Source organism: Harmonia axyridis, chromosome 1 (genome assembly GCF_914767665.1).
Source record: "Harmonia axyridis chromosome 1, icHarAxyr1.1, whole genome shotgun sequence".
NCBI lineage: Eukaryota > Metazoa > Arthropoda > Insecta > Coleoptera > Coccinellidae > Harmonia > Harmonia axyridis.
In genome coordinates this window covers 3,984,458-4,008,412 of record NC_059501.1, presented here as the reverse complement: position 1 = coordinate 4,008,412, position 23,955 = coordinate 3,984,458, and the positions used below count along the sequence as shown (strand labels likewise).

Genomic DNA, 23,955 nt, shown 5'->3' with positions numbered 1-23,955 from the left:
CCTAGTTTTCGCAAGAATTAATGATCTCTAGGATCCACCTCACTTCGAGAACTAGAAACAGGCTAGGGCTCGCAGTTCGCTACTTGAATCTTCTCTGCCAGTTCGTTCATTGTTCCATTGTTAATATCACAAATCGAAAGCTCAAAGGATGTGAAGTTGAATGAAGCTGAGTGAGATTTACCTGTTTCAGTATGGCATAGAACACGTCTAAGGGGGAGTTCAGATCTACTCCGTGCGGTCCTTGTTGAGCTGTTTGGGCGTCGTCGCTGTCACGTTGCTCATCGAAAACATCCAGCTGGACTGCCAGTTCTGGTTCAGCTTCTGCACATTTCCTGTTGGAAATCAATGAGTTTAGCATCGAATGCGAATAGGAATCTTTCTTAAGATTATTTTTATCATCAAAATTTTCTGTTTTTCAAATGTAATTCTTTTTCCAGTACCTTCACGTCCTAACACTTCTTAAACTGATTTAGTCTCAAGTCGTACATAACCCCTTCAGTCTTAATATACTCAGTATGCTGGAAACAATGTGAAAATTCATAATGGAGAAGCATGTCTGGGAGGTACCTCATCAAAGGCTACTTTGTACCGAAGTGTCACTAGAGTCTGTGGAGGATGGAAGCATCTTCTCCGTGATCGAGAGATTTAGGAACCAAGGCAACAAACCACCTTGGTCCTTGGTTTATCTCGAAATACATATGTGGTACATTATTTTGTATATACTGATCGTATAGACACATAGAACCTAGCCCCGTGAACATAGGTATTCGACAAGCAAATTCACTGAGACCCTACCTATTAAGTCTCATAATAGACCGCCTGATATACACTTTGAAGAGAAAGAAGGGATACCGATTGGAAAACCACAATATAAATATTATTTGCTTTTTCGACGATGTGATTCTTTTGGCGGACTGTGAGGATGATCTGCAGAGGCTATTACACCGGTTCTATATTGTCAGCAAACAACACAACATGCATATATCTAGGGACGAAACTAAATGTATAGTGATAAGTAAATAACCAGTTCGATGCAAACTAGAACTGAAAGGCACCGTTATTCAACAGACAATGAGCTTCAAATATCTCGGAATCGAAATCATCAGCTATATACAGAGATCTCTATGCAGCAGTCCAACAACAAGCTATTAAGGCAGCACAAATAACTGGACATAATGGTTTGGAAAGATGAATACATGCTCAAAGGAAGTGAGGTAAGAATTTATAAAGCAGTGGTGCGCCCAATTATGACCCACGCCATAGAAACCCGTGCGGAAACAGAGAGAACCAAACAGAAACTCAGAATGGTAGAAATGAAGATCTTCTTCATCGTACGTTAGGATTTAGTCCTGTGTTCACATCAATGGTTCCCCAGTTGCAGCTGTGATGACGAAGACCAACTTTGTAAATGAAGATCTTGAGGACAATTTCGGAGGTAATATTGAGAAATAGACAGACCATCAAGTCAGTAAGAGAAGGTTAAGTATACAGGATGCTGCCAAGTGGAGAAGGCAAAGAAGGAGGGAATGGAGAGACCATGTTGATAGGATGGCGTCAGACAGAATTGAACACATCTGCAAACATGAAGGACCCAATGGAAAAAGAAAACCTGGATGCCCACCGAAGAGATGGGGACAGAACTTGTTCTCCTCATCTACTGAATAGAAGCCAAGGCTTGTTGTGACTCTTGTTGAACTCAATGAATGATGAATTCAGATTCTGTTTCAGCATACATGATGCACGGGAATGGTGGTTAGAAGGCATGTGCACCACACTGTTGGGATTACGATATGGTGGTTATTGCTTATGCAGGTAGGTTGATGTTCATGAGAGACAACATGACTGCAGTACATTACATCCAAGAGGTGGTAGAACCACATATTCTTCACTTTTCCAACAAGACAATGCTTGACCACATAAAGCCAGAGTTAAGTCGATTTGCTGTCATCCTAGATTTACAGAGCATTCACTTAATACGCATTGAACTCTTCGAGGGCATTTTGGGAAGAAGATTATCCTGCTTATCTCATCCTCCACATACTCTAGTGGTACTCACGAAGTACAAGAAGCCTGGGGTGAGATATTTTAAGAGGAAATCTATTATCCCATGAGGAGTGAGTGAGTGAGGATGTTCAGACGAGTTTCTTGGTGCAAAGCGGAGTGAAGATCCAAAATATTATTCTTTTTTTTTTTTACTTTTTCTGCACCTTGGATTTTGAATCAGGATTAAGGAACATGTAGGCAAGAAAATGGACTAGTTTAGTGATGTTGATAATACTATATTTGACACGATAGAATTAAAATATAGAGCAAAACTGATAAATCAGTGAAAAAATTTTGAAATCCATCAATAAGTGACTGAGAAATAGATTATTTAAATTTATGTATTTTAGCGCGGAACGTCTTTGGTCTCCTACTCGTCTGTGACGTCACGCCACTTGCCTGTGATCGCCACATAATAAATTACGTTTAAATACTTAGCCGCGCCAAGGCTCTCGCGCCGTTTGTAGTTGTACAGTGTAGTTTTAACTCGAGTTATGTTTTTATGTCACCATAATGGAAGAAGGCTTCGTGAAAGGACAAAGTGACAATTTGCCTAAAATAGATATATTCGCAGTGATGGAGCTTTTTTCTTCAAATCCATCTTATGTCAGTGCTGAAATAAAAGGAGTTAAACTTTTCAAGTAAGTATCTACTTTTGAGTTTGCTTCATCATGATTTATTCAAAAAACGTTTCACGCCTCATTAATTTGCACCACTTCTTCCTTTGATTCATGTCATTTGGTACATGAAAAAACAATTTATTGGGGTTTTTAATTGTCGTGCTTGCACACATAGGCACAATACAATATTTGTAGGATTTTTTTTTATTTCAGCCATCGTGTAACGAACAAAACACGACACGAACGGCACAAGTGATTGTACACCATTGAATTCGTGAGCACTCTGCGAATACCAGTCGCCTCGTGTAAGTGGCGTGACGGCACACACTAGACGCTGCGTACTATGAAAATATTCTTCCAAGCGCAACTTCAAAGTCCCATAACTTTTTAATTTCTAGAGATATTTCAATGATTCTTCCACATTTTTGTTTCATTTTACTTAAATTTTTAGAATTAATCCATAACAAAAAAATGAAAACTAGTCCATTGGTTACCACTAGATTTCGTATACTGAATAATCTCCATGATGAATGACTCATTTGAATTCCACAATTTATTTTGGTGTCACTGACCAATTTCCGGTTCTTCTCTCACAAACTAATTTGAGCTGGGTTATTCGTAGCTGGCGTATTTAAAAAACAACAATCTCTAATCGTTTTCCATCCACTATACCTCACCCCTTCAAAGCAATCCCTCTAAGAACGACATCAAAGCGTCTGCCTCCGATAAAGCCCATCCTAGACTTTGAATAAACACGTCGCCGACTTCAGAAACCGTCAGGTGTTACCGCTCACCCAGCTCCCGTCATCTACGTGACAAGAATAATCACGGGCTCATCATCGAAACGCAATTCTTCCATTCTTGTCACCCTATTATTTTAGTAGTTACAGCCATGGGCGTAGCTAGCGCCATATCAACCGCATCAATGAAATGGGTACCCAGGGCAAAAATTTGTAAAACATAAAATCTCACTCTTAGGCCATAATTGAAATCGAACTGTTTCAAAAGTTACTATTTTTTAGTTGATTATGATAAGAACAAAATTCATACTTTTGCTACCAATAAAATTGGTTATTTATTATATTAGGCCAATTGATAGGTCCCCAGTCTGATACACAGATGGCGCTGCTAGTATTAAATTTATATGATTTTTAGTTAATACTAAGATGTCTAAAAATATGGTGAATGCACTCGTCAAATTTTGAATGGAATGACATTCGACCAAATTGAAAATATTAGATTTAGTTCGTGGCGGCGCCGCAATGTCATACTTGTCATTTCCATTGATTTTGATTGGATACATTAATTAAAACCCGATACTGACCAATCAAAAGCGACGTGTAACCGAGTATGATCGTGCAAAGTCGTGAAACAAAACACGAAACGTTTGCTGGAATGAATTCAAATATTTGTAATAGAGAGAGAGAGAGAGAGAGTTAATTTGTTGATAGCGCTACCTACAGTTGACATAACGAAGCTTATCTAATATTCTCAAAATTGGCAAAACAAAAGCTAATCAGTTCATACACCTGGTTTTTAGACATCTTAGTTGATACCAACTTTCAAATGATTCGTGTCAAAATTTGACAGCAGTCCTACCATTAGTTTGTGAGATATTGCGTTGTGAGGGTAGCTACTTTTGTTATTTGAAAAAAGATGGAAAAAAAATTTCGTGTGCTGATAAAAACTGCTTTTTGAAGAGAAAAAATACAGTTGAAGCAAAATCTTGTCTTGATGAAGAGTTTCCGGGGTCTGCACCAGGAAAATCAACCATCTTTGATTGGTATGCTAAGTTTAAACGTGGTGAAATGAGCACCGAAGACGGCGAACACAGTGGACGCCCGAAAGAGGATGTCACCGACGAAAAAATAAAAAAAGTTTACAAAATAATTTCGAATGACCGTAAAGTGAAGTTGATCGAGATAGTAGACATTGCGAAGATAAAATCTGAACGTGTACATCATATCATTCACGAATATTTGTACATGAGAAAGCTGTGTGCAGAATGGGTGCCGCGCGAGCTCACAATCGATCAAAAGCAACAACGTGTTAATGATTCTGAGCAGAGTTTGAAGCTGTTTAAGTGCAATAAACCTGAATTTTTGCGTCGAAATGTGACAATGGATGAAACATGGCTTCATCATTTCACTCCTGAGTCCAATCGATAGTCAGCTGAGTGGAATGTACACGATGAACCGAATCTGAAGCGAGGAAAAACACAACAGTCAGCTGGCCAGGTTATGCCATCGTTATTCTGGGTTGCGCAATGTATAATATTCATTGATTTCCCCTAAAAGTTCCAGACTATCAACAGCGATTATTATATAGTCTTATTGGATCGTTTAAAGGATAAAATTGAAAAAAAAGCCCCATTTGAGGAAAAAAGGTGCTGTTTCATCAAGACAATGCGCCGTGCTACAAATCAATGAAGACAATGGCAAAATCGCATGAATTGGGCTTCGAATTGCTTCTACATCCACCGTATTCGCCAGATCTGGCCCCTACCGACTTTTTCCTGTTCTCAGACCTCAAAAGAATGTCTAAAAGAAATTTAGCTTCAATGAAGAAGTAATCGCCGAAATTAAGGCCAATTTTGAAGCCAAAGAAAAATCGCACTACAAAAATGGTATCGAAAAGTTGGAAGATGACTCTCGCTGTATCGCCCTCGCCAAAAAAATGTTTTTTACTATGGTAGACCGGGGACTTTTCAATTGGTCTCTTACAGGGTGGCCTCTTGAAAACGAAACAGACGAAATGAATATATTTCGAAAAATAGTCGGACAAGTCGATTTTTGATTCGAGGGGGACAACTTTTAAGATCAAATTCACAACCATATAGATTCAATCCTTAGTGTTAGTACACCAACCCCTAAATTCCGAATCAGAAAGAAGGGTCAGTGATATCTCATTTCTATCCTGAGTTCAGAATATTATTTCATTTTCATTCAATCCATTCGTTTGCGAGATATTCAAATTCAAATTTTGTATAGTACTTATTTTTCCTGATGAATGATGATGATGACTTATTTTTCCATTGAGCGTACTATGTGAATTAATGAAATTTTCACTTATTTGTTCTGTGGTTACAATAATAAGCGTTACCTTATACTAGACCTTGAAGTTACGACCCTTAAGATGGATTTAATTTATTCTATGCAGAAGTAACGTTGCGAAAAACAAGAATTTTGGTATTATTCCTGAAATTAGAGCCATAAGTATCTTAAAAGTCATACTTTCTCTCAAGGAATATTTATGAAAGAACAAATTTTTCCCCAACATTTTTTAACCGAAAATAGGAGTGAATTATTGATCATCAATTCTGAAACACCCTGTATATTGAGTAATTCTCCTCACTTGGGGCTATCATTTCAAATGCAAATTTAAACTTGATTGTTAGGGATTTCATTAATGTTTTTCACAAATTACTTGCAGAAACTATTTACATTCAGTTTTCAAAAATGGTGAAATATTTGTTTATTGCTGGCCATTGATCAAAGAGGCAACAGCGCTGAGAAGGCTAATTTGCAAAAACCAATAGAATGTAAAATATGATATGATAGTTGATATAACGTACGTAAAAAAAGTTTTGACACAAATTTCAACTTCATGAATAAATTAACAAAATTCAAAATGTCAGGACAGCTTTGAAAGGAACTGTCATTCAATGATAAGCACGCCACTGTTAGGTCGTGAGGCCTCGTCCCAAATGGATTCTCGCCTCTTGCAGACGTCAATGACTCAAATTAATAAAAGCACTTACCTCAGATTGTTCAGCACAGGAAGTAGATGACATCCTGAAAAGAAGCGTCATATTGAATATTAACTAATGTCGAAGACAATGCGCGGTGTGCGGAAGTCGAGGAATGAAAAGAGCTGGTTAGGACAATTAAGAATGGGGATCTGTGATTAAGCTTCTGCGGAAATGCAGTGGTTAAGTATGTTTTAGGCTCGCGCGTAAGTCACTGTTATTTTGTTATCGGGCAATCTGAATGATAATTAGAGTAATTTGAAGATTCTTTGCGTTATGTATAGATGGGGGTTTTGATTGTTTTGTTTGTAGGATAATGGTGACAAGAGTGTACTGAACTACGTGTTTTGTTTTCAATCACTGGAAGAAATTACTAAAATAATTACGGAGATGCTTATTATAAAAAAAAATTGAGCAGTTGTGAGACCGGTCTCATCAAAGGACAGGGACCGTATTCTCGACAAGTGATCTCTCAAAACCTAATACGTTCATTCAGTGTTCAGAGCACTGTAAGTACGTGAACGTTTTGAAAGATCACTTGTCGAGAATACGGTCCAAGGTCTTTGTTTTTGCTAGTTTTTCTTTCAAAACAGGCTTGAAATTGAAATTCTAATTAATTTTGATGTAAACAGGGTGATTCACCGCGATGGTCTATTAGACGTTTATGGAAAACCATAGAGTAATAATCATAATGCGTATTCGACTGGCTGCACCAGTGCGGATTAATTCGAATTTTTGTAGAGCCAAATGACATAATTAGCTCGAATTTATTCGCATTGGTGCAGCCAGTCGAATACGCTAATAGATAGAGGGAGTATAGGCAATTTTTACATGTCCCCAACATGGTTAGTTTTCGTTGTCGAATTGTGATTTATTTTCAAAACCACAATTTTACTATATCGTTATTAATGTATATTATCTATATTGAATGAAATATATTTATTTGGGTGATTCCCGATTAAATATGTCAATTCGAATATTTGGAATCCGATATTTTTCCTAATTGCCGAATTTACTGAGTAGAATATTTATTATTTTCTGTATCTACCTGCTGAAATCCAAGGTTAGGCAACTTTTGTTCTCCTAGTGTCATCGGTTGTTTCACGTCGTTTGGCGCGCTGGAAGTTTGTTTTCTGAATTTCTGATATATTTAGGTATTTGTTTCAATATATTTTGAGTTAATATGAAACTTTGATTCACTATGGGACATAAGGAGAGCGTTCTTTGTGGAGAAACTCGTGAATTGAGTGAAATATCGTATCACTGACATGTTTTCATTTCCGCGCGCTTCATGTCAAATCTGATAGTTCATGTTGGAGACAAAATTTGCTCACTGAAAACTACATATGCTCCCTGTATCTATGTTTATTACTCTGAGTGGAGAACTAATCATAATTTTGTTCTGAAAATTTGCATATTGGGGTTTGAAATAATGATCTTTCTCCCTAAAATATTTTCAGATCCCTACAACTTCCTATTATACCGGAAACAGACTACTACTTTCTCATATGGCACACCTAGTACATATATTATTGCATGTATAGATAGTTCATTTGATGACAATTTTAGCAATATGCCATAAGTTAGGTAAAAACTCAATTGTTCATGAGTTATGAAATATTGCTGCTATTGTCATCAAATGAGCTATCTATAGATGCAATAGTCGCACCCATTTTATTAATGAAAATCTCATTAACTCACGAATCGTTGAGTTATTCATACAACAATTGTTCGGAACAAAGATCAGAACAGAGAGTTTTGATTTTCATAATTTATTCAACCGCAAAATAATTATTACGTCATTATTATGTGAATCAGATACTTAATATTCGATAATCCGTATTTCACATTGAAACTATACTTTTTATGATATGAGATTTAATCTAAGAATGCATTATAGGTGCGAAAAGAACTGAGAGATTCCTTGTGAAATTTTGAGGAAAACGTCCTATATGAATGAGCCTGTAAACGACTTACAGGGTGTTTCTTGTAGTCCTATTTTTGTGATGCTTATACCAGGTCATCGAATATTTATTAATCTTTGCTACATTTTGCGTAATTAAGCACAAAAAATTATAATTAATTCATTCATCCCAGCTTACTGACTGGACCTTTATAATTATTTGGATTTTTCTGAGAATTACTGAAGAATTGTTTGAATTTTTTTTCTCTAAATCGATAGCAGATACGGATAAAATACTAGAGAACAAAAAGTATGAAATTGGACTAAAGTTTCTTATGACATTCTTCTAAACTACCAGTAATCCATCAAAAAAATTTCTGGAGGAAAGTAACGGACACTGTTCCTGAAAAAACACCCTGTAGGTATCTCGAAAACAAAGTGTTTGGGGGGCTATGTTTATAGGACTTTTTTTTCTCGAAATGATCCGAGGAATTGGCATTTTCGTTTGTACCTCCATTTGAGTATAGAAACGGAAAAAAATGGCGATTCCTTTTAGATAATTATGAACTATTGTTTTCTCAAGAAAAACAACTTTAACAACTTTATGTAATAATAAATTAGCAAGAAAACCCTTCGAAAAGAATCAGAGTACTGCACTAAATTGTTGTAAAAAAAGTGGAAAAACAATATTTTTCGTTTCAACATCGGAAAGGGAGTAAATAAACAATGTTGAAATCGCCCAAATTTCAATTTCTACATATAACTTAAAAACAGAAGAGGAAAGGTACAGTATAAATTGTAAATTGGTCTCGGAATATGCTAATCGAAAGTTTTTAAAAAGTTTTTTGAGTATAACATTCATGTCAACAGAGCTGTTAGAGAAGATAATTTAGATATTTAGAGGATCTTAGAGTAATAAACATAGATAGAGGGAGCATATGTCATATTCAGTAAGCAAATTTTGTCTCCAACATCAACTATCAAATTTGACATGAAGCGCGCAGAAATGAAAACATCTCAGTGATATTTACTCAAAGTATATTGAAATAAATATATAAGAAATTTAGAAAACAAACTTCAAGCGCGCCAAACGACGTGAAACAACCGATGACACTAGGAGAGCAAAAGTTGCCAAACCTTGGATTTCAGCAGGTAGATGCTGAAAATTATAAATATTCTGCTTATTATAAATTCGACAATTAGGAAAAAATATCGGATTCAAAATATTCAAATTTGCATATTTAATCGGGAATTACTCAAATGAATATATTTCATTCAGTATAATATACATTCATAACGATATAGTAAAATTGTGGATTTGAAAATATATCACAATCCGACAACGTAATCTAACCATGTTGGGGACATGTAAAAATTGCGCACCTATACTACTATAGTTTATTACTCTATGGGTCTTAGTTATTCTGAGGTATGTAAGCTAGGTACTATCTGGTGCTATCTTGATTTATTTAATTTTTGATAACAAGTAATTTTATTGCTTTGAAATTGATCAAAGATCAGGGACAATTCTAAAGAAACTGTAACTTGTAACTCAAAAATTCATTGGTGTTGGAAACTTTTGTTTATTTATTTTTGTGTTTTTTTTTGTATTGTGGAATGATCAGAGTTGTGGTTGAGCTATCACCAATTTCTAAGTAATCAAAATTGATCAAACATCAGGGACAATTCAAAGGAACTATATCTTGTAACTCGAAAATTCATTCGTGTTGGAAACATTTGTTTATTTAAGTTTTGTTTTTTCTTTCGTATTGTGGAATGATCAAAGTTGTAGATGGACTATAACCAATTTTGCCCTCCCTGTACACAACACTTCAATAAAACAAGTCAAACATTATCGGCGCCGTAAAATCAAAAAAAAAAAAAAAAAATAATAAAAATAAAAAATCGCCCAGTGCAATCCGGCTAATCGCCTTGGCGCCCGTTGGCGGTTTGCCACTTCCGCGCTCGCGGGCGACCTTGACGGTGCGATCTGTGGGTGAAAATAGAGATTCACATCTCGGCGGAATGCCGACCTCTTTCACTTTCCACACGGTGTGCGAATTACCGTGGGCCGTGTGCGCGCTCGGTGTGAGATGGTGTCAAGGTTGGCCGTGGCGATGTCGTAAAATATTGGATAATATTACGGGCCATTACGAGATGAATCACGACGATTGTGATCGATGGCTATTTCGTGGATGCTGTGCTCTTAGAGATCAGGGGTTTCGTATGTCACGAGTCTCTCTGATGGGGCTCGGAACTTTCGACGATTTCGGTTGGTGTAGGTTTAGATTTAGGCAGTTGTTAGTTCTTGAGTTGACAGAGGTTAAAGTTTAAAGTTTTTTGAAGAATTAAGGACTGTCAGAAATTCAGGAAGAGGGTGACGTAAAGGCGTAGATCTTTTATTTCTCTTCTTCTTAAAAGAAAGCTTCGTAAAGTACAGGTGTAGACCCCAAAAAAATAATCCAGAGGAAAAAAAAGCCTATTTTGAGGAAGCAAAGACGAATCTTTCTGCAGAAAAGGTATCGAAAAGTTAGGTGAACGAGGGAGCTCATGTATTGGTTTTGAATCTTGACGAATAAAGTCGAATTTTAAGAAGAAACAAATAAGTGTTTACTGATTAGACCCTTGAGTGAAGTGTTGTATTAGGTACCTACACAGGGTTCCTAGTATTCGTACACCTTTCCAATGCCATCAGGAAAGGATGTGTTAGTTTTTGGAAGCATTTAGTGAGTAGAAAAAAGGGGTTCTTACCAATAAACTCGTTCCTGAGCCTTGTTCTATCTGTTAGACGAGGCGTGGAGATTATGAGACAGTTGATGAAAGCGACCAAAGCAGTTTGGTACTCTACGATGGTAGATCTGTCTAGCTCTTTAACTATCATACTCAGTCTATATCTCTCCCCCTTCATTTTCTGAAACAAAAAGTAACGTTTATACCATAATATAATATGAATTTCAATCAAGTAATTCTCAAATGATCCGATGAAAATAAAAATGGAGCATAAAGATAATGCAAAACAAATAATTTGGATTACAAGGTATGTATATGAGCTTCGGGTAATGATGGGACTGCTGCTAGGACACTGTCGGTGTAAATACCTTTTGTACCGCATGGGTAAGTCAGCAGATGAGATCTGCAAGCTCTGTGGATAAGAGGTAGAAATAGCCGAATACATACTGTGCAAATGTCCAGGGCTGACTGGCCTAAGAACCACTCACATGGGGAAGTCAGTTTAGTAATAGTCAAGGCTCCTAAGGATGTCGACGGTTTCATTAACGGTATCGACAGCCTCTATGGGTTTGCATGAAAAGGTAGGGTTAAGAACAAAAGATCAATTTGATCGCAGTTCCCGGAAGGCTAACAGAGCCGTAACGACCACAATTCAGTAAATAATAATAAGATATGTAGATGTAGGGGTTGATTGGCTAGCATATTTCCTTTTAGAACTTGGTCTTTTCTTGGGTCTTTTCTACTAAACAATTCCCAAGGTGACTGTATAACAACGTCCATGGAAGTCATGCCTATGACTTGGTTAGGATTTAGGTGTCTAAAATACTGGTGTGTTCACTGTGTTCAGATTTTGTTTGAGGTAATTCTGGCGGTTTGGCTCGGCATGAGTTCCTTTTCTCTTTTTTTCCTTAAGATGGCGCTATACGAAGAATTAAGCTACAGTGACTTAATAAACCATAGTGGCGACAAGGGTGGTCTCGTTTTTGATTGGCTGAGCCTAAATATGACAGCTTTTTGTTTAGATTCTCCATTTACCTGATTTTTGTGATTTATTCAAAATGCAAGGCCCATTTTATTTAGTCACTGTAGTATTCTTCAGTAAAATGAATTTGTTCAATATGAAAGGTGTTTTTTTTTGGGCTATAGAACTTTAAATTGCAATAAAACAACGATGGATTATTCGATTGACATGAATTTTATTCATCCGCAAGATAATCTTGTGGCATTACATCTTGAATATGATTTCTGGCATATGACCGCCACGGCTGGCTCGGATGTAGTCCAATTTTCGATGACTTTTTCCAACATTTGTGGCCGTATATCGGCAATAACACGGCGAATGTTGTCTTCCAAATGGTCAAGGGTTTGTGGCTTATCCGCATAGACCAATGACTTTACATAGCCCCACAGAAAGTAGTCTAGCGGTGTTAAATCACAACATTTTGGAGGCCAATTCACAAGTCCAAAACGTGAAATTAGGCGGTCACCAAACGTGTCTTTCAATAAATCGATTGTGGCACGAGCTGTGTGACATGTTGCGCCGTCTTGTTGGAACCACAGCTCCTGGACATCATGGTTGTTCAATTCAGGAATGAAAAAGTTAGTAATCATAGCTCTATACCGATCACCATTGACTGTAACGTTCTGGCCATCATCGTTTTTGAAGAAGTACGGACCAATGATTCCACCAGCCCATAAAGCGCACCAAACAGCTAGTTTTTCTTGATGTAACGGTTTTCCGACATACGCTTGAGGATTAGCTTCACTCCAAATGCGGCAGTTTTGTTTGTTGACGTAGCCATTCAACCAGAAGTGCGCTTCATCGCTAATGGACGTAGTGCGCGATACGTATTCCGCACAGAACCATTATTTTCGAAATGAAATTGCACTATTTGCAAGCGTTATTCAGGCGTGAGTCTATTCATGATGAATTGCCAAACCAAATTGAGAATAAATCACTTGACAGCTGTTAAATCGGTCGCCATCTTGAACAGAAATGCCCACTCAAAGTTATATACCTCGGAAAAAAAACACCCGTTACAATCAAATACAAAGGCCCAATAATTTTGATTTTGACGTGTGTCGGTTCAATTCAGTCAATTCGTAAGTTCTTTGGTTCTATGTCTGCATTCGCCATTTTTAGGCTCAATTTGAACGAATTGCCGCATATATGTTTAATTAAGTCACTATAAATTGAGCAATCAACGGCATCATTTTAAATTTTTCATTTGTTCTGTCAAAAGTTGATTGACTTTTGATTCAACCTCAAAACGACATTGACAGGATAACGTCGTGAGCGTCATAAGGAACGATACAGAAATAAAGTGGAAAGGGACCAATACCATTAAAATCCAAGAAGGCTGGTCCCTTCAGAAGTCGCCACTTCAATCTTATGGTTTTTCTAGAGTAAGTGAGCACATCAGTCTTTTAGACATCTCAGTTAAAATTCAGAAATAGCTGCCTTTGGTTTGCTAGTTCTGGACACTTTTACAGTAGGTATGTGTTCAGTTGTTGCAATATCCCATTTGCAGAGTTTGAAAATTTCATCTGTCAACATCGTAATCCCTAGAAAAATGGACACCTAAGACATTTGACTATAGAATGACTGTCCAAATATGGAAAATGGATTCAGCACTACACTCCTGAGCCAAAGAGAAAACCAGATGAGAGGAAAACAGTCCAAAGCAACCAAAATCTTAAACTTGACCTAACCTAACCTAAAAGCAGGCACTGTTATGGTGTCAGTTGATAGGGACATGCTATATCATTCATTGACTATCTGATTGAATGTAAAAATTGAGGAAAAACGTCCTCAAATGGGGAGGAAAAAAATATCTTTCATCAAAACGATGGTCCTTTCCATAATCACTCATTTGCTTTCATGTGGATTTGCAAGAATGTTTTCTGCTCCTTCGATATCGGCATTCATAAATTTCTGAAGAATTATACTGAGTAATATCAGTGATTTTTATTTTTTCAGGAAAAATGAAATTCCTGATTACGAACTTGAAATTTGATAAAGACTTTTTTTATCAAACAGTGAACTCTCCAATGTGATCAATCTTGCGCAAAAAATTCAAGAGCTAGAGCTGTTTGAAAGGTCTCCAAATTTCCCTGAATCTTGCAACCGAGAGCCTTGACTTTTAATATACAGGGTGGCCATTTGAAAACGAAACAGACGAGATTACAGACGAAATAAAGTTTTTCGATAGAAATGCTCGGACAGGTCGATTTCTGTTTCGAGGGGGACAACTTAAGATGTAGGTTACGGACGCATAGCGCTTCAACCCTTGCTGCTACAACCCCCACCCCCAATTTTTGAATAGGGAAGATGGGGTGAGTGATACCTCAATTTAAAGGTATTTTTATATTGATTTCAGCACAGTAATTGTTTTTTCATTTTATGCATTAGTTCTCGAAATATTCATGCGTTAGTTAGTTAGGAAGGAAGCCACAGTCATGGTTGTTTTGAAGCTCAAAATGTCGATTTTTCACAAAACACTACAAGTGCCATGAAAACACCACTTCATTTTCAAATACTAGTTAAGAATATTTCGAGAACTAATGCATAAAATGAAAAAACAATTACTGTGCTGAAATCAGTATAAAAATACCTTTCAAATGAGGTATCACTCACCCCATCTTCCCTATTCAAAATTTGGGGGTGAGGGTTGTAGTAGCAAGGGTTGAAGCGCTATGCGTCCGTAACCTACATCTTAAGTTGTCCCCCTCGAAACAGAAATCGACCTGTCCGAGCATTTCTATCGAAAAACTTTATTTCGTCTGTAATCTCGTCTGTTTCGTTTTCAAATGGCCACCCTGTAATTCCCAACTCAAACAGATGCTTTACCTGGCATCCTGTATTTCTCGGAACCAATAAATCCAACGTTTGCAAATCGGTATAAAATGAATCAATCATAAATTAGCATATAATATCGCTCAGCTAACTCAAATACCTGGATCAATTCATTCCGAATGCGATCGAAACTCTCAATTTCAACGAATCAACGTTTCCCAACGAAATTCTCCTTACAATCTAATTCTCATTCTCCACATACACATAAAAGGCCATTTACCATTCATGCCAACATCTTGGCCCCAAACCACGACTCATAAAATAACATTGAAAGAACCTCAGCTCATCGATATTAAACATAATCGACCTTCTGTTGTAGAGATACGTTAATCGTTGATCTAGATAAACCTCTTGCGTTTTCTACGTATACATATATTGATCCATCAAAGCAATTACGTAAGAAGTGACACAGTGTCATCAATTGGACGTCCAAGCTGGTACAAGTGGGCAGACATAATCGTTTTATCTTTTAATTAATACGGACATGAGGATTGGATTCCTGCTAACTTGAACTCTGGGCACATGCATTCTACGTTCGTCGAAACCGAAGAACAAGATCTGGAACGTTTAAGTTGATTAAGGATGATTGATAATGGTTTCAGAACTTGAGAGTGGATGTGTGGCGACTTATCCGCATTCTGGGATACTGATGCGTTTGACGTTTATGTTACTTGATATGATATGTCGTAGTTAATACTACTAGAGATGAAATTTTGACGGCATAATTTATTAATTTTGTTGATCAGCAATTTCACGTATGAAATTAATACACTGAGCAAAAAAATTAAGGCACATTCTGAAAATCTCAATTTTAATGAAAGTTAACTCTACATTGACTTTATAACTTATTTTTTATGTTCTCTCGGGAAGGTTTTGAACGAAACAAGACACATTAAATGGAAGAAAAATTCAGGATTTCACCGAATCTTATGTGAAAGAAGAGAAATAAACAATTTTCAAAATACTGGAATGCTGATAAGGGATTTAATACTTGGTATTTCCACCCCTTGCGTTAATTACAGCTCGGCAACGGAGGTTCATACTCAAAATGAGTTATCTTAAAATGTTCTGATCTAATCCTTCCCAGATTTCTCTGAGTTGGATTCCTAAGTCATTAAGAGTAGCTGGATGATTTTCTGAACTTCTCAGCCTTCTATTGAGGTTGTCCCAAACCTGCTCAATCGGATTGAGATATGGACTTCTTGCTGGCCATTCCATTCGAGAGACTTCAACCTCTTCAAGGTATTCCTGAACGATGCGCGCACGATGGGGTCTGGCATTATCGTCCATAAAAATGAAATTTTCACCAATGTATGGGGCACATGGCACTACATGCTCTTCAAGAATGTTCCTTATATACCTATCAGCATTCATAGCTCCATTATCAACGACCACTAGGTCTGTGCGAGCAGTCAAAGATATTCCACCCCATACCATAACCGATCCTCCCCCGAAACCAGTAGTATTCAGGAAATTGCACTGAGCATAACTTTCATGTGGACGTCTGTATACAAGAGAACGTCGATCACAATGGTAGAGGCAGAATCTAGACTCATCTGTGAAGAGAACTCTTTCCCAATCAGCCTCTTCCCAATGGATATGCTCTCTCGCAAAATTCAAACGCGTCCTTCGATGGGCTGGGGTAAGAGCTGGGCCTCTTGCTGCGACACGAGGCCTTAAATCACCGAAGTTGTTCACCGTATGACTAAACTTGGTTCGCTACATTTTTAATTTGACAAAATCAACCACCACTCACTGCTGGAATGATCTATCGTCAAACAGCAGAAACCGGCGCACCTTATCACTGCTTTAGTTCCAGTGATTTCACTTCGTTTAATATATACAAGATTTGTTTTTGTTTACTTTGTCACCCTCTATATAACACGTACATACACCAACACAAAATTACCTAAAATGTATGCATTTCTATGAAGAATCTGATATAATTTCGACTAAACTCACCTTATAATCTTCTAATGTGTCTAATGCCCTTGCATGGCCTTCTGCGTTATGAACACACAGTGCGGAAAGCAGTTCGAAAACTTGCTTTTTCACAGTCACGTTGGTCGTGTCCAAGGCAGCTGCCAATTTTCGTATATACTCTGGATTCTCGACAATGAAGTCGAGACCAATTCTAGAATCCATCTTCTGCATCGTTTGTCACCTGAAAGAGAAAACCATAATGAATGACAAGTCTATTATTATTGTTATAATTGATAACCATGTCAGTGTAATGAACTTTGTAAATCGCTTGGATAAAAAGTCCTACATACCGATGGATCAAACGCACAGGTATTAGGGTGTCATCAATATGGACCTAAAACGAGGATCTTTACATCCCTGGGAAATGAGCACTCTATCATGCAAACCGAGACACTAGCTGTCTATACTTGCACTCAAAAGTTTCTCAAAAGAAACCTCAAAGGGGCGCGTATTTATATCTCTACAGACAGTCAAGCCACGCTGAGATCTCTGGAATCATATAGCTAGAGTTCTCTACTGACATAGGAGTGCCATAGTACCATCAAGCTAGAAGGAATGAAGTAACTCTACTATAGGAACCGGGACATTGTGGTATTGAAGAAAATGAAAAAGTTGATGAACTAGCAAAAAGGGCAACAATTGTTGGTCCTGCAGTATTTGCCTCAGAACTTTTCGATGAATATAGAGCTATTGAAACAATATAAGCAAAAGTGCACATCTCATTTCATTTAAAAATTTTGTGCGATGATAAAATCTTAATTAAATGTCATTGAATTCCCAAGAACTACTTTTTAAAACCCACCAAATTTCATTAGAATTTCTGAGCAATAAATGAATAGGCAGTGTTTAAAAAACTTCTAACGCCCTGCATTTGCGAACAAAACTTATATAGAGCAAACTGTCATCAGCTTCTCATGCAGAATCACCTTCTGAATTTTGCCTCACTTATTCACTAACACCCTGTATAAGACCAGAAGTAAGATGCTCTCAAACTTTGCAATAGTTTACCAAAATGAATAACTAATCATTACCATTTTTGTATATTCCTTTTTTCGATTTTTCCGGCAGTGTGTTGGCACATGTTTCTTTTGCCTCATTTGCTATTTCTAGAAGACTACGTTTTGGGAAAATCCAAATCACTTTCTGAATTAGAAATAATCATAAAGTTATAGGTAAACACGAGTGACACAGACTGACGTTATTTAATGATTACGCGATAAAATGATAACAATGGTTGATATCATTTTATCGTTTTATTATTAAATGGAGCAAGGTGAGAACATATCTTCTCTAGTGATAAATGATTTTTTTGATGATGTTGTCATCAGTTAACATAATAACTTTCAGAAGTGAGGACCTAGAGACTAAGGTTAAGTGACGCTACATTTGTTGTTTGAAAAATGAATAAAAACGAGTTTCGTGCATTGATAAAACAGTGTTTCTTGATGGGAAAAAACAACTTGCAAAAAAAGCAATGTCTGTTATTCAAACTCATCAGTGGCCGAAATTGGTTTTGAGCGATTGTGAATTGTAAATGCGTGAAATAGAGGTGGAGTTGCAAAGGACTGCATTCACTATTCCTGAGTAAGCTCGAAATGGGTGCTGCTCTTGTTGACCACTGATCAAAAGCAACAAAGAATCATCGAATTAAAAGGCTGTTTGAAGCTGTTTAAGAGAAATAATCATGATTTTTTTGAGTGAATTTGAATGACTATACTTCTAAGTCAAAGACAGCATCAGCTGAGTGTAAAGCAGTCGGTCAATGCCGTCCAAAGCGAACAAAATCTGAAACATCAGCTGGCACAGTTATAGTATCCATAATTTTAGAAGTGCATGGTATATTGCTCATTTGCTATCATGATGAATGTAAAACCTTTAAAAGTAATTATTACCTAATGTTATTAGACCGACTGAGTGCAGAAATTGAGTGAAAATATTCTAAAATACAAAAGAAAAAAGTTCTCTTCCATAAAGGCATTGCGCCTTGTCGCAAATCAATGAAAACCATAGTCAAATTGAACGACGTGCTTGACCACTTAGCTTGTTCTCCAGATCTGGCCTCTAGTGTTTACTGGCTCTTGGCAAACCTCAAACGAATGCTCAAAGGAAATAAATTTGCTTGTAAAGACGAAGTGATTGCCGAGATTGAAACTTATTTCGAAAGAAAAGACGAATCTTTTTACAAAAAAGTTATTGAAGAGTTAGACGAGCGTTGGAGTAAACTGGTATCTCGCTTGAAGATTTCTATGTTGATGAATAAAGTCGAACTTTTAAGAAAAAGTGCTTTTACCGATTAGGTCTAGGACTTATTGAGTTAAGTGTTATGTTATATTGGCATTTGAGAAAGGGGAATATCGAATCTCCTAAGCATGAATTCTTTATTCTCTTTGTACGATAACTGTGACATATCGTCTTAATATTAATCATTCACTTGCTTCTAGTACAAAATATTCTGAATGTTATAAGCGAAAATCATTATCCATTGAATAGTCTTTACTATGGAAACACAGGAAATATATAACGTCAAGGAAGGCCATATTGAAATGAATAAATTAGATTCGAAATTGCGTTGAAGAACTTTGTAGATTAATTGAGTTTTTGTATTCTGAAGTTTTGATTTGTGTTCAGAAGACTGAAGTCATTTCATGCAAAATTCTGTGGAAGAATTACAAAAACACGAACTTGAACAAAAGCTCGAAAATAGCAAACTTCACCTCAGTGCCTCTCTATCCTTTTTAAATATTTTTTACCGATGAATCCTGTTGCGCCATCATTAATAAATCTGAATAACCTCCATTCCGGTGAATATTCCCACAATCGAAATCAATATTCGTCGACTCTTACGCAATTATCAATTTAAATTCAAGTCGAATTGCAGAAGCCTAATTGCATTCAATGCGAAACGAAGCGTATGAAGAATAATAATGGAACGAAGCCATTTCGTTAGGAAAAGTTTTAATTGGAATCGTTTACGGAGGATTCCCGACTATATGGAATGTTTGTGAGTTCGATAGGATCTACCTTTGAGGGATGAAGTCTGACCCAGAGCCGTTGCTAGCCAAACTGCAGCCCTATAGGTAGAGACTCAATTTGCGCCCTATGCAAAAAATTAATATTGGGTATTCCGGATATTTTATCGAGAGATGGAAAAATTTAAGGCATCTCTTTGGAAAATTTTGATAATATCATAGGGAAAATATTCATTAACAAACAACCAACAATTTCAAACATGAACAAGGTGTCCGATATCCCATTTTCACATCTCGAGAACTATTAGACTTATAGACAAAATATTCAAGAAACCATGATCATTTTTCTCGAAATAATCAGATAACAGATCATAGATTTCTTGATTCGTTCTCGAATTACAGATTTGAAAAGTGACTGTGCCAAATATTTCGCTATATCTTTGTTTCTGTTCGAGATATTTGAAAAAATGAATGACATTTTTGAGAAACCAATAACTTGAAGCTTTTCGACAAATCTGTCTGCTGCCATAAAACTGCGTTGAAAAGTATAGAGTGTCCCATTTAAGAAACGCTCCCCTATATCTTTAAAACGGTAATTAATTATAGGTTCTGTTATTAATATCATATAAACCATAATCATTACTGAAAAATAGTTGTTTATTTCGTAATTTTTATTTTTCATACTGATTGAATAATTTTATTTTAAATTTTATAATCATTTCCTTTTTACTTTGATTGTAATTATTGTTATGTTGACATGTCCTATACATTATAATATGTCTCGGAGGATTAATAAAGATTGAATTGAATTGAAAATAATAATTTTTCGAATATCTTGAATAGATATTTCCCTTCTTATTAATCGCATTATCGTATTCCTATACTCTCAATTTTGTTATCGGTAGAGACATTTTTCCTAGTTCGCTGACTATAATTTTTTTGAAACATCTCCAACGGTTTTTTACTGAAACATCAAATCCAAAAAAATACTCCCCGATTCTCATAATTGCCGAAACAAAGCTTGAAAAATAAAAAATTAAGAGCTTGCCAACTACTCGAATCGAGAAATGAATTGAAAAAGTAGGAATATGTTAACCACTACTTTGCATATATATGAAACGATTGAAAAATATTATAATTGATTGTGGTATGAAATGAAAACCGAAATGGTGAAATGAAATTTTTTCTTCAATATTTTGCGTTCCCCTGAGGAATCAACATTCCGATTGGAGAATTGAAAATAAAAATTACCGTTGTTTCTGAATTACATTCTCATTCGGTACTTTGAATTTTCCCACACGGGATTTTTGTTAATAAAGCCTACCCTGTCTACCCCCTAGCGACGGCCCTGAAGTCTGCTCTACTTCGAGGCCGAGTTTCCTGAATAAAATAAGAGCATTTTCCGAGCTTTGTTGGGCTTTGAGGTATATCAAAGGGATGTTTAAAATAACAAGGTATGTTTGCTTTTGAAACAGGATTATTTTGCATTACTGGAATAATCCTTAATTATTGTTTTTTATCTGGGTCTACGTATTGTTACCGGTCGGTCGGAACTTGAGATACCGAGCTATAAACTCGTATAAACTTATATTTTGACATCATAAAAGTTGTCTCAAAATTTGCATATTATGGTAGGATGTATGCGACTATTGAAATCTAAGGTCACAAAAATCGTTTTTTTGAACATTTTTCGCAAATGTTTCAACGAACAGTGAGTCGATCAACTGAATAATGTCAATTAGGAATTCTTCATAAATTTATCTCAGTTTTCACAAATGCTCAAGTTGAGTAACAAATTTTATTGAAATCGGACAAAAATTGTAGAAGTTAAGGCTGTTACATGCTTGTGTGGGTACACAGACCGACCGACATATTATAACAGAAAGACGTTAAACTTAAGTTGATCAGGATGTTCTGAAACTTATTTTGAAAGTAGAAGTTGAAATTGTAAAGAGGATTCAATAGGTAATCTGTCAACACATAACCTGCGTAAAATCCATTTTCACGAAGTTGTTCTTCAGTTGCCATGTGGGATCTCCTCCGCGTGCAATTTCGATAACAAATCAATCTTGTCCTTGTAAATCCCTTCAATTAATCAACCAGGATCGATTATCTGTTGAAGTTACATTAACTGATCTATTCTGGTCTGAAATTATGAATTGGAACTGCATTTGACAGATTTATTCAATCAAAAAACTTACCAACCTTTTTTTTCTCAAACTACTATCATAACCAATTAAAAAGTTCTGTGTTGACATTGAGATGCATTCTAGTTGACATGTAAAAATCGAGTCTAAAACCTTCAGGTTTCAACATTTTTCAAGCGATGATTTTTCAAATCCTCAGTTTCAGTTGTACCAGAATCGCTACAGGCCCCTAATATTGTGGAATTATCTCCCATAGATTCAATCTTCATTAGAAACAAACATTATAAAAGTACAAAGTGAAAATGACAACTTCTTGACATAATGATATTTACAGTATGATCGATGACCATGCATAAGATGCATAGAATCCCTGGTGTGTTTACTGATTCGATTTTGTTTCAGACTTTTTGAGAGACCCAGCTTTGGTGTGCTGCTTCACCAGAGTTCTGTAAGGTAGCGCTCTTCAAAATTTTTCGAATTCCCGCTATCTGCCTAGTGCCGTTTAAAAAGGAAATACTGATTTTAGACACTGCAAACATTCACAATAAATTACAATTCAGTTCATATCGAATTTTTAATCAAATGAATGGAATATAATGACTGACCCTAGAATATAAAATATTATTGTTCTATACTCAAAGTTCACGACAAGAGCGTAGAAATGAGGGGATACTGGGGGTAAGTACACAGTGTTCCTAAATTGGAGATACAAATGAAAATGACAGATTTCCGGATCATTTTAGGAAAAAAAATCGTATAACATGAGTCCCCAAACATTTTGTTTTGTGTTACATGTGTTGAAGTTTAAGTTTTTTCCAGTATAACCTTCCCTTCACAAGATATTTAATTTGAATCGGCCATAGATATTCCAGTTTAAAGTTTTCACCATGTGATATGCTTATTTTGAATGCAAATCTACAGGGTGATATTTTTTTTTGGAAGGATGCCTGCTTCCTTCCTCCAAAACTATATTTTGGTGAATGGCTGTTAGTTTAGAAAAATGTAGAAAAAAACTCGGGTCCAGTACTACACTTTTTGGTTTGTTATAGTTTTGTCGTATCTGCTATCGATTTCGAGAAAAAATCTCTAGTAATCCTCAGGAAAATCCAAATTATTATAAAGATCCAGTTAGTAAGCTCTAATGAATGAACTAATTATAAGTTTTGGTATTTATTTACCCAATCTGTAGCGAAGATTAATAAATATTTGATAAACTGATACAAGCATCACAAAAAGTACGACGCACTAGAAACAACCTGTATATTGAAAGCAAAGCGTTTGTGGGCTCATATTCATGAAACTTTTTTTTCTCAAAATTATCCAAGTAGGTAATTTCTCATTTTCCTTCTTAACTCTAATTTGGGAACACCCAGTATAAGGTAAGAACAAACCGAATTAGTAATAAAAAAATTATTTCGAGTAATTTGGTTCAAACTTCATTATCAAACTTCTTTTTCTAACATTACAGATATGAGTAAAAGTTGTCGTCAAAAATTTTTTTTTCGATTTTCTTCCCCCAAGAATAAAAAGATCTACGTCCTTGATTCACGACAGTCGAGAATTGAGAGAAATGTCAAATGTGAACGATGTATGCGCCATCTGAAACAGACCGCGATCTCTCGAAATCAAGTAGGTATAAATCTGAAAAATCTCCCGTTTTGTCTGAAAGTTTTACAGGTATAAGTAAACACACCAGGTTTTCTATGCATCTTAACCATGCAATACCAATGAATTATTTGATTTGTCTTTTAGTGATCACTCTATTGGTGTGATGTTTCTTCTTTCCTTTCTTTTATATCTCAAGAAGTAGATGAAGAATGTGTTTTTACTGGTTAGCCATCGAATTCTACAAGTATTACGTTGCTATTTTTCAAGCCATTTTAACTTCACCCTACAAAGATTCACGCATCAGTATATAAAGCGGAAATTCTATGGAGAATTCAAACCTTATCACAA

At 36.1% G+C, this 23,955-nt stretch overlaps 1 protein-coding gene across 5 annotated transcripts in view; it reads right to left on the bottom strand.

The window, feature by feature from the left end:
* The window catches only part of LOC123670614 (inverted formin-2), a 129,131-nt gene that overhangs the window by 48,914 nt on the left and 56,262 nt on the right, over positions 1-23,955 (bottom strand). For 3 of the 5 annotated variants that reach the window (XR_006745939.1, XM_045604127.1, XM_045604128.1), the window contains exons 2-5: positions 16,863-17,064; positions 11,066-11,225; positions 6,424-6,457; positions 182-332 (exon numbers count right to left, since the gene is read on the bottom strand). Coding sequence is in view for 4 of the 5 variants with exons in the window: in XM_045604127.1 (XP_045460083.1) it covers positions 182-332; positions 6,424-6,457; positions 11,066-11,225; positions 16,863-17,054 (537 nt within the window). In the remaining variant the exon portion in view is untranslated. Of the gene's footprint in view, positions 1-181; positions 333-6,423; positions 6,458-11,065; positions 11,226-16,862; positions 17,065-17,914; positions 18,045-21,837; positions 21,863-23,955 lie in introns of those variants that run through there. The other 2 variants (XM_045604130.1, XM_045604129.1) reach the window with 2 other exon arrangements.